General features: G+C 38.9%; 1 protein-coding gene across 1 annotated transcript in view; it reads right to left on the reverse strand.

Annotated features, from left to right (window-relative positions):
• Window positions 1–572: 572 nt before the first annotated feature.
• The window catches only part of FRK (fyn related Src family tyrosine kinase), a 58,273-nt gene continuing 46,601 nt past the window's right edge, over window positions 573–12,244 (reverse strand). The window contains exons 5-8 of the mRNA XM_084515239.1: window positions 11,809–11,967; window positions 6,780–6,961; window positions 4,382–4,547; window positions 573–1,451 (exon numbers count right to left, since the gene is read on the reverse strand). Coding sequence (XP_084371365.1) covers window positions 1,243–1,451; window positions 4,382–4,547; window positions 6,780–6,961; window positions 11,809–11,967 — 716 coding nt within the window. The 3' untranslated portion in view covers window positions 573–1,242. The remainder of the gene's footprint in view (window positions 1,452–4,381; window positions 4,548–6,779; window positions 6,962–11,808; window positions 11,968–12,244) is intronic.

Genomic DNA, 12,244 nt, shown 5'->3' on the forward strand with positions numbered 1-12,244 from the left:
AATTAACTGATGAATCATAAGTAAATAATTGAAGCTTGGTCCTCTAAACCTCACAACTGAAGATAAAACTGTCACAGTTATATTAAATTTTAGCAAAACTGATATTGAAGTTAATTAGAAAATCTGGAAAAAAAAAAACTTCTAAAATCTGTAGCTGTGAAGACTGCTAGCAGAAGCATCTGGGCCCCATTTCCCCATGGAACAAAATAAAAGGGATCATCAATTATTTAAATCTCCTACATTAAAGTTAAATCTAGAGAAGATGGAAGCATAGATTTCTAGTTCTTCTGTGAAATACCTACTCCTGCCCTGAGCCTTGTCCTGTTGGAGAAAGTTATTGATGTGTGCAGAAGGAAAAGATGTAGGGGGTCACTCTGAAATGTTAACGTAGTCTTGATTTCTTTTTAATATATCCAGAATTCCTAAACTTTAAGATCTTTTTAAGAACTTTTAAATTCTCCAGAAATCCTAAACTTTAAGAGCTATGAAACAAGTCCTTATACTTCAATAAATAATGATAGATCATAGGTTTCAAGACACTATTTAACATTCAAAACAAACAGCTTCAGGAATCTAATAATGATTGTGTTTATTCTTGTAAAAGAGGAACTGTATACAAACTAGAAAAAGATCAATCCTGCATCTATAGAACAAAATAATTCTTTTCCCCCCATGAACTTCTGTGTTGCCTTTTTTTTTTTTTTTTCAATACAGCAAAAGCATGTGTACTTTGGGTTTAAGCAAGGCAATTAATCTGGATTCTGCTGTCATCATGTTAATGGGATTTTTATTATTATTTTTTTCTGTAAGAGAACTCTTAAAGCACAGATCCTGCTGTGCAGAGCGATCAAACTCCTCTACAAGCACAAACTGGTATGGTTCAAAAATCTAAGGAAAAGAAAATAATTATTCCCATAAAGAAATTATGAAATGCTGTAATGCTACTGTGCAAGATTATTTTTTTTTTCATTCCTGTGATCTGATATTTAAAAAATAAATAGAAGCCAGTTTGTATTTGAGAAGCCCCCACCCTTTCAGCTTCCTGATGCTTCATCTTGCAAAACACTTGCCAGCAGCAAAAACTTGAAGTGTCTTTGAGTGCCAGAATTGGTGTGACAGTGTAGCAGCCCTCCTTGTCTTCACCTCATAATGTCTCGCTTCATATCCGGGCTTAAATTAATTTCACAGCCACCCCTTCAGTCACATTCACTCACTTTTCCACCTCAGCCCCCATCTTGGGGTTCACTTGGCGTTGTCACAGTTGTTGGCACTGATGTCATTCTCTATGAAGCTCTCCAGCTGCCAGCACAAGACCTGGAAGGTGGGCCTCTCACTGGCCTCCTGGCTCCAGCACTGCATCATCATCTCATAGATGGACTGTGGGCAGCACCTGGGCTTAGGCAGTCTGTACCCCGTGTCCAGCATCTGAATCACCTGGTGTCCTGTCAGGCCTGTTAATGGTTCAAGGAAGAAAGAATTCATCAGACTTCCAGGGTCTGCATAGGCACATGTGACGCCACATGTCCCTGACTCCTACCTAGATGAGAAAAGGGTGTGCTTTCTCCAAGTGCAGCCATGCTAAGGGCAGAGACGGGAGTGGGAAGGCCCCATTCCATAGAAAAAAAACACAGAAACCACTGGAGGTGCCCAGATCAGCAGCTGAAAAGCACCTCCAGTACTTCCCAGGCCCCTTACCCTGACTGTTCTGATGCAAGGCATTTAAAATGGGTTTGTCGTGGTGGGAGGCTTCTCCTCCGCCACCTGTCCTTTGCTTAAATTATTTTGACATCTACTTCACTTAAGCTAAATCTAAGTCACTCTGCACTCAGCAGCTCCAAAACCTCCCAAGAAAATCTAACCTGCTTTTGAATTTTCTTTGCATTTGGAAAGTTTTCAATAACATCAGCCCTAATTTTCCTCTGGTGCAGTTATCTTGTGGCATCCTGCTCTGTCACCGTGGGTCATGAAGAAGAAGCAATTCCCTTATCTTTATTGTACCTTTTATGTATTAAGGCTATTGTCCAATTCCCTTTCAATTTTCTACTCTTTAAACTAAATCCTCAGTTGTATAATCTTTATTTCTTTTTCTTAGATCTGTGAATGATGTTTCCTTTGTACATTACCCATTGCCACAATGGTTCAACATAACCTTATCTCTTAACTGATTACAGAGGACATACTCCTGAAAGTAATATCAAGAAAGCAAATAACCACGGCAAAAGGACATTTTCTTCTGTAAAGTTAAAGGTAAACTACGCCTTTGCCAATGTATAATGCTATGTATTTATTCAGACAATACCAAAAATCATGGTGCTTCTACTTGAATAATTTATGTATGTGTGTTTACATATGCACACATATACAGTTCGTGTAAGAACAATTTGAGGATTTGGAGCGTGTTTTGTTCTGTTTTGTTTTGTTTTGTTTTTTTCCTAAAGTGCTTTCACAGGATGGGAAGATGGAAATTAAAAAGCAAAACCAACTTTTCCTTTTACAGTAAATACCAGTTTTGAACCCCATTAAATGTAATTTATGGTAAATGCACCAGCCCTCAGGCCTGTTGGGATGCAACATAACTTTTTTTTGGTTCAGTCCTGCCCTAGTGTTCTCCTCACTAGCACAAAATGAATCACAGTCAGGCATTTCATTGATATCTGTTGTTACTGGAGACACAGTTCTTGAGCACTTCTCAGAGTGCTAGGTATATTGGCTCTTCTCATACCATCAAATGTACTTTTGTGGTTGGTGAAATTTTATTCCTAATACTTGTGATCTTTCTCTTTATGAAATCGTTCCACTGTGTAGTCAAATATGAAGGAATGTGGGAAAATCACCCTTATTCATTTTTTGGATGGCTTCTTCCTGAAGTACCTATGCAGTATTTCATCAATGATAGCACATTCTTTTATGTGATATCCACACAAAAGAAAGGAAAAACAAGACAGAAGGCAGGTGAGAGAATGAGATCACACCTTGAATATTATGTTCAGTTTTGGGCCCCTCACTGCAAGAAGGACGTTGAGGCCCTGGAGCAGTGTCCAGAGAAGGGCTACGATGCTGGTGAAGGGTCTCAAACACAATTCCTATGAGGACTGGCTGAGTAAATGTGTTGTTTATTCTGGAGAAGAGGACACTAAGGGGAGACCTTATTGTTCTCTAGAACTACCTGAAAGGAAGGTGTGGGGAGCTGGGGGTCTGCCTCTTTCTGCAGATAGCTTGCAACAGGACAAGAGGGAATAGCCTCAAGTTGTGTCATGGGAGGTTGGGGTTGGAAATTAGGAGAAATTTCGTCTCAGAAAGAGTGGTCAGGCATTGGAATGGGTTGCCCAGGGAAGTGGTGGCATCACTGCCCTGGGGGCATTTAAGGAAAGTTTGGACCTGGTGCTTAGGAACATGGTTTAGTGGGTAATATTGGTAGTACAGGGATGGTTGGACCAGATGATCTTGGAGGCCTTTTCCAACCCTAATGATTCTATGATCCTATAAAAAGCCTTTCTCTTTTCCACATTCTAGCAATTGGCATCTTTGATCCGGTGCTGGAGGGAAATAAGCAGTTGGCTTCTGTGTATGTGAAATGTAGGTTGACTCCAGCAAGAGAAATCTTGAATGGCTGTTGATCACAGCCTTTGGAAAGCTTCCAGGGAGCCTGGGGCAGCCAGAAGGTCTGACCCACTAAATGGGTATCATCTGAACAGCTACCTTTCTGTATTTACAGTTCTAACCCTTTAACATGCCTGTGGTACAGGCATTAAGCTTTTTAATGTGTCCTGGCTTCAGGTAGGATAGAGTTAATTTTCCTCCTAGTAGCTGCTGTGGTGCTGTGTTTAGGATTTAGAATGAGAGTAATATTGATAACACTCCGATTTTAAATTGTTGCAGAGCAGTGTTTACATTAAGCCAAGGACTTTTCAGCTTTTTGCTTTGACCTGCCAGAGGGCAGGCTAGGGTTGCAGTGGGAGCTGAGAGGGGACAGACTCAGGACAGCTGACCCAAACTGGCCAAAGTGATATTCCATACTATCTAATGTCTTGCTGAAGAATAAATATGGGGGAGCTGACCGAGATGGGGGGACTGGCTGCTTGGGTGTAGGCTGGGCATTGGTCAGCGGGTGGTGAACAATTGCATTGTGCATCACTTGTTTTGTACATATTATTATTATTATTGTTTATTATCCTTTCTTTTCTGTCTTAATAAACTGTCTCTATCTCAACCCACAGGCTTTCATTTCTTTCTGATTCTCTTACCCATCCCAGAGATGGAGGGTGGAGGGTGAGCAAATGGCTTCATGCTGCTTAGTTGCCTGCCATGTTAAACCACAACAATACATCATTCTAAAAGCAAGAAAACAACTAGAAATCATTCCTTAGGTAAAAATGCTTACCAGCATATGGCATCTTTCCGTAAGTCATTATTTCAAAGAGAAGTATTCCAAACGACCACACATCTGACTTAATGCTGAATTTGTTGTGGCAGATTGCCTCAGGGGCTGTCCACTTCACTGGAAGTTTTGTTTCAGGCCTGGTTTCACATATATTTCCATTTTCTACCTGTCATCAGTAAAACAAAGTCTGATTTAGGATTGTTTTTAGAAAAGCACTTAAGCACCTGACCAAGCTAAGCTTGTGCTTGAATTTATCAAACGCTTGCCTTTCATGGTATTAAAGCATGCACTTACTGAAGTCTTTTGTTGAAGTGGGCTTTACAGTTGAGAAGTGCTACTGTTCATTGGAGGCCTTTCCAAAGCATTTATCATTTCAAGTGAGCACACAGAGTTGGAGTGGCTTGTGATTAATTATGACCTGCTACTGTGAGCTCTGAATCTGGTGTGCAAGATCTCAAAAATCTGTCAGAAGTGGCACTGTAAGCATCCTGCTGACACTAGAGACCAAATGCCTCCATGTCTGGTCTCAGTAAATAGAGAAGGAAAGAGCTAGAGCTAATGAATTCAGAACCTTTGGTCTATGATTTATTGTAACGTTGAAGGGCCATTAACTTTGATAACAATCGCTTAAGAAGGTTTCAGGACTGAAGAACAAACTCCAAGTGATTCAAATTAACATTAGCTTACAGTGGCTGCAATTAATTCATGTGAAGTGAAGATGAAATACTTATAGGAAAAGAAAAATTATTTGCTTGCAAATTTGAGTTAATTTTCCTTACCCATAGAAACGTTTCCTTAAAGTTTTATAGCATGGACACCTAAACTTTGTGAACACTTATTCTCTCTTTAATTCCTACTTGTGGTTTAGTGTACATCACCCACACCCATGCCTTGGTCAGATTTTCTCCTGCAGATTCAGGCATATGTATACAAGAATTTCTGTTGTTTTTTTTTTGTTTGTTTGTTTGTTTGTTTGTTTTTACTTTAGAATGTATCTTTTTCAGCTGTGATGTGCTAAAGCTTTGAACTATTGGTTCAAATGTCTTGTATCTACATATCTACAATGTCTTGTATCTACACGTTGATATAATTGGCATTTTGACCATAATACTAGAAGCAAGAAATGATTTGATTATGCTAGTTAACATTCTGTATTTCACTTCTCTCACTTGAGATCCTCATTTGGGATCTTTGCATGTGATCGTGCTAGTATTTTGACTCAAGAGACAGAATATTCCTAAGAAAGTCTGCAAAAATGACTATAACAGAATATTTTAGTGAAGTTAAATTTTAACAAGCAATGTCAACAGCTGTAAATGATTACCCTTTTTAGCAAGAACAAAGGAGAAATACATATTATAAGCAATCTTCATTTAAAAACATATTTTTCTTGTTAAAGATGTGCAATCTGATCTTATATATAACTAGAAGAATTAAAATTAAGCAAAAAGCACTTTCAAAGCCCCTTGATACCATTGTCAAGCCATTATTTTACAGTTCAGTATATGTAATAAATCCAACTCTTATGAACTTCAATATGATGCTTGAATTAAAAAGAAAAAGTAAATGAGAAGCAGAGGGCTTTCTTCTCTGTTTTTCTTTCTCATAAAAGCATAAATCAATAAAAGCAATAGTAAGACCTCAGAAATCATGGGCTACATTTTGAATCCATAAAATATGTCAAATCAAGTCTTTCCAACTCTGTTCAGATCCTTTTCAGAGGTAAGAAATTTCTAATCCACAACTCTTTCCTAGGGTGATATTGGTCAGCATTACTTGGTTTTCCATACTTTCCAAGGGTAGAGATAAAAAAAAAAAAAAAAAAAAAAAAAAAAGGGAGAGAGAGAGAAAGAGAGTGCAATGGCAATGAACATAAAGCTGCATCAGATTCAAATGTCTGAGAGTTCTCTTTATGAACTCCACAGTGAGTGGTGCAGAGGAATAGGTAGCAATTTTATGATTGCTACCTATACTCCCAAGCATCACAGAGACAAAGCAGAAGTAAAAAAGGAGAAAATAGCTGTGAATGCATTTTTATCTGCTTTTCCTTACAGGCCTGGGAGTGTAATTCCTGCAATTTCTCTCCATGTGCTAGACACTAGTCTTGTGGATAAAGGCTGCAAAGCAAGGGTTTCCTTCCTTGGTGGCTGAGTGGGAAGCAATCTTCCCACCAGGCAGCCATCTTCAGACTGACACAAAGGCACAGGCCAGCTTCTAACCTTACATGTGATAACACAAGTAGTGGGTACAAGAAAATGCATTAAGGATCCTTTTCTCTCTGGACTTGCTTTTTTGCCTGAACACAATAATTTAGAGGTTACAGGACATACCTTAGTTGATGTCTTCTTCCTTTTCCCCTAGAGCTGAATTAGAGCCAATTTACTTTTTCACAACCCACCTTAAAAACTCTTGCAAGTCCAAAATCCGCCACTTTGTAAACACCATGTTCACCAACAAGAACGTTTCTCGCTGCCAAATCCCGATGGATATAGTTCTGGGTTTCCAGGTAGGCCATCCCAGAAGCCACCTGAGCAGCCATGTCTACTTGTTGTTTTAAGAGGATTTTGGAGCCTGCATCCTCTATTTAAAAAGACAAAAGTAATATAATATTTGTGGTATTCAAATATAAATAAGAGTTAACTGATTCATACAGCTAACACAAATCAAGGCAACCATGCAATGCAATGATGTAACAGACCAAACAAATGTCAGAGGTTAGTGAACAGCACTACTTTAAGTCACAGAGCTTGTTTCATGATAACCAAGTGACAATGACTGCCCCATCTTGTTGAAAACAGTAGATGCCAAATACAGCAGTTGTTCTAGGTCTAGAAGGATCTGGTGACATATTCTAAAGAAAAAGACATTTATCTATTTAGCAATGCAGATATTTGCCTTTCTGAAAAGTGTATAACCCATCCCAAAATGCAAGTAAGAGTTAACGTCAGCACTCACTGGGTGTAGCCAAAGATGACTAAAGAGGGAAAAGGACAAAATTAGCCCTGCTGCCTGTTCTCTGGTGATTCTTACTAGCAAATACACCATCTGCTGTCAAGTGTAACTCTCATTTTCATTTTACAGTCCACTTGACTGCTTCACGCTGTTATCTCTGTTGCTGCTTTTCTACACAAGGACTCCTCGAGCTGCTTTCAAGCTGCCTGCTTCTGTTGTAGAAGTTTCTGAAGTTTATGCCACTCCCACCACAGTAAGATCATCAAGTTCCAGAAATAGAGATTTGCGGTCAAAGTTTGGCTGTTAAAATAAAGTAGCAAAATAACTTTGCATAGAACAGCTTGCCTCTACAAATGAAGAAAAAGCCTCAGGGCCATGAAAAACTGCAGCCATAAATAGTAAGACAGGTACCAATAATTTGTTACTGGGTATGACACACTGGAATTCAAATCCAGGGACTTTATGGCATTTTGAGGACGGATAAACTCAGCATAGAATTTATACCCCAAGGTAATCTAGGTAAACCAAATCAGTGTTATATTCAGGCATTGACACCCAAAGTCTGCAGCACTGAAACATATTTCGATGTCTGTAGCATCTAATATTCAGAATGACTTCAAATTTCTGTTTCAGAATCTTAACAATATCAAAAAGCTAAGTGTTTGTTGCTTCATGTATTGGCAGTTCTTTCTCATTGAGGATGGTGTCTTGTCTTCCTTACTGCCTCTGAGTTAAATAAAACATTTTAGGCTGGCAGTTTTCTGTCACTTATTTTGAATTGATTCACAGTGAAAGTGTCTTGGCATTGTTTTGCATAGCTTCCTCCAGTTCTGGCATTTTATCTGACCTACCTTTGCAGTCACCCCTTACGATAAGTGTGAAATTCCATTGTTTACTAATCTATGCTGCACTTTCCTCATCTTGAATTTTATGCTCATCTAGATGTTCTGAGATGAATAGGTAAAAGAAATGAATTTTAAATGTTTATATTTGCTCTGTATATGTATTGTCCTACTTTCTTTTTGAGGCTAAACTCATTGGCATGATAATCTACTGCTGAGATTATTTACTTTTATTGTTGACTCAGAAATTCTTTTCCTCTCTCACACATATGTTTAATAGCTGCCTTGACCTTTAGAAAAGAGAGAGAAAAATCAGTCTATGTGAAAATCTATTGCTTAACCGTCAAGAAAATCCATCATCAGGCCACAGAATAATATAGCACTCAGAAGTTTTGCAGTTCTGATAACTGGCAGACATCAACATTTACTATTCATCTTACTGGACAAAAATAAATCCACAAATGAAGCTTATGCTGTATTTAATCAGGAAATAACTAAAGATGTACAGGTACTTGCATAGGTACCTGGGTTTTGGAAACTAGCTTTTGTGACTCAGTTTAAAAACCTTCTCTTTGTGTTCCCTTTCACACTGCTCCTTCACCTGCAGACTGCGAACTACCTCCTTGTTAATGCAAAGACACAGATGGACTTAGGCATGGGTTTGTCCTTTCTCTGTCAATGCTCCAGGCTGGCCTGATGCAAGCTTGCTCCAATTGACAGAACACAGCAATGTCACAGCAGAAAGGATGACTCCTCATGTGTAATGAACTATGTAAGTGCAGAATAGGAGTCAGAGCTGCTAAATCCTTCTTGTGCTTTATTCCTTCTAGGACATACAGGTGCACCATGTTAAAGGAGAGGGACAAGATCCACCTCTATAAGTTGCAGCAGAGGCTGACCTACCACCTTTAGCATGTGGGCTGATGGATGGGAGGAGGCCACAACTGATCTCACTGTTTATGTACAGCTACAGAGGTTTCCAGAACAGAGCCAGCTCCCATCTGTCTAAACCAGAGCTGGGTAGAAGAGTTTCCAGCTGCAGTATATGGGCATGCATGTGTGTTACTTTTTTTGAAAAGTGTTATAAAGGAAGAAAAACTACAACAACAAAAAACAAAGTTAATATAACTTCCACATCCAAACCAGGCACTACTTGTGAATTTACAAAACTTCCCCATGGCTTATTCTTTATCCTATAAAGAAAATGTAGCATTTTCATGCCCTTTCCTAGTAATATTTTTTGACATGACTATCCCCCATATATGAAAAATTTATTAGAGGAAATATCAAAGACAGCTCAGGGTCTGCACCCTGTTCTAAGCAATCAATCACAATATCTCATTTAGGAAATATGAGCAAATATTCTCATCAACAGAATCTGACAATGAATAAATAAATACACAGCACTTTCACCAGTTGAGAGCATTTCCTTGGAAATAATTCACCAAATGTCCAGACTGCGTCTCTGTCAGAAAAAGCCCAAGGTCTATCAGACATGCATGATAAAGGTATTCATATGTTTACGATGATTTCATTCACATCCAATAACAAAAAAAAAAAGTTTTCAGTTACATTTTTGTCATACTGGTGGAAGCTCAGTAACTCTGAATAGCAGTGTTTATCAAGAAGTATCCCAAAGTACATTCATAGGGTATACAAGGACTTCATGTACCCATCACAATTCAGTTGCTGTCATTATGGTGAAATGTGATAGTCACCACACATAAAATATTAGGGCTTCTTAAAACTGAAAACATGTACCAAAAATTTCCAGAATTGGAATTTAACTGAGGAATGTTCTCCAGACTTTTCCTCTCTTCCAGTTTGCCATTTTTACTCATAACATACACAGAAACACCAGCTTTTTTAAAATGTTTTCTTGGTTCTTGAAGTAGCTGAGTGTCAAGAATGCTTATTAAGAGTTATGCACTGACCTCCAACTGATAAAGATCACTTTCAGACAGAGAGCTCTACTTGAGCTTCAAATCTGTTTTCTTACTACTGTCACTGGTGGCAATAACTTCTCTGACCAATACCTATCGAAGCAGGTGAATCTCTGCCTCCACCTCCTAGTTCTGCTTATTGCCCTGTGCATAGGCCATCAGAAAAGGAAAGATACCAGCAGGTTTCCATTGGCCATTTTTACAGTTTTGATAGCCGCCTGGAGACCAACTGACTTTGCATAGTCTCTTATGCAAGGCTGCAGGAATTAGTGCACAAATCAGGCTGTATACATGCAATGCCTACAAGGGCAGCTGCTGTGCATATGCTGGCAACTGATCTAAACATGGGCTGCAGCGCTGATATGTCCTGGACATATTGTACTCCGTGTACAAAGGGAGGACAATTTTCACCTGTGCAATAGCTGTGATTCATCCTGGCTTTCTCAGAGCTATTTCTCTTATGCAATAAATGTTTTCATGCACAGCAATCATTTTCTGATGTGCCAGGCTCTTTCAGTCAGATAAGCAGCAATCTGCACATAAAGGCACCAAAGATGAGAATTTAAAGGAAATTTGTGCCTCACAGCTTCTGACTACTAGCACTTAGTAATGCATGCAAACATGTAGATGACCTGGCACAACTTCCTTGCAGCCCCTCTGGGGGCTTCCTAACTGGGTCATCCCTCTACTAGAGACTTCTTCAGCTGAAAATGTCCCTGGACTGAGCCTCACTTAAGAAACAGTTCCATAGAGAGGATGGGGAAAGAAATGTATCGCTTTAAATTCTGTCTTCAATACTGCACAGGTCTTTGCCTTATGGGCAGGAGGCAGAAGACATTTACTGAGATCTTTAAGATCTGTCTGAAGTGTCTGGTTAGGCCTTGGAATGGGTTGCCCAGGGAGCTGGTGGAATCACTGTTCCTGAAGGTGTTTAAGAAAAGGTTGTATGTGGTGCTTAGGGATATGGTTTAGTGGGTGATATTGGTGGTAGGGCGATGATTGGACTATGATCTTGGAGGTCTTTTCCAACCCTAACAATTCTATGATTCTAAGAGAACATCACAACCTTAGAGACATCGGTATATCAGTCATATCCTAAACTGAAAATGAGGAACAGCACTAGAACCAGGCATTTCTCAATAGCTGAGTTGAATTTACAGAGCAATCATTACGCTAATTTTTCCAGGCTGTACGACTTTGTCTTTAATTATTATTTTTCTTCAGAAGAGCACTTTGAAGTGCTGCTGAGATAAAAGACCTGGTGCAACAGGCAAGGGACACATTCACAGTGAAAGGCTATCCTTGCCTGATAATAGATTTTAAAACTATTAAGTACATGTTGTGGAAATGCCTCTGTTTTGTGTCAAATATGATGACTTGTCCTCTGGTATGCTTATCTTTTTATTCTGTTGGTGTACATTCCCATCTAGTCATAGAACTGGTGGAAAAATATGTGTCATCATAAGGCAGGAACAAAACTCTAAATGTGATTCTTTCCTGCTTCTCAGATACCTTGGCATGTCAAATTTGTTCATAAACATCTTTCTTTCCTCTTTCTCATCCCCAAATACAACAAATAAAACATCTTTCATATTAAACCAAGTGTTTTAATTCTTTCTTTTATATTAGTATATTTACTAAACTGAAAGCTGTGGCACCCCTTGAAATGAGTTTCTAGTTGTATGCTTACTTTGAAGGTATTCTAGAAGACTTCCATATTTCATAAGCTCTGTAATAATATAAATTGGGTCCTCCAAGGTACAAACAGCATAAAGCTGTATAAGCTTTGGATGTCTCAAGTTCTTCATTATTTGTGCTTCCCTCAGAAAGTCTTTTGGGTCCATTGAACCTGGAACAACAACATATAACAAAACATAAGCTAAGGTTATTAAAGACCTTTCTACCAGCCTGGCAGTCTTAAGGCAATAACTGAGATTGTTTTCTGTCTCTCAAAGCACATTAGCATCTCAAATCTTCACAGTTCCCAGAGAAAACAGGCAGAGCAGATGAAATAAACAGTTAATGAGTGAAATATGCCAGTTGCACAGGGACAGAGAACATATGTGTTCCAGCCCCCAGGAATATAAAGGCTAAGATTAACCTCCCACAGGCCTCTCCTAGACAGA

The sequence above is a fragment of the Aythya ferina genome, assembly GCF_964211825.1.
Source record: "Aythya ferina genome assembly, chromosome: 3".
NCBI classification, from domain to species: Eukaryota; Metazoa; Chordata; class Aves; order Anseriformes; family Anatidae; genus Aythya; species Aythya ferina.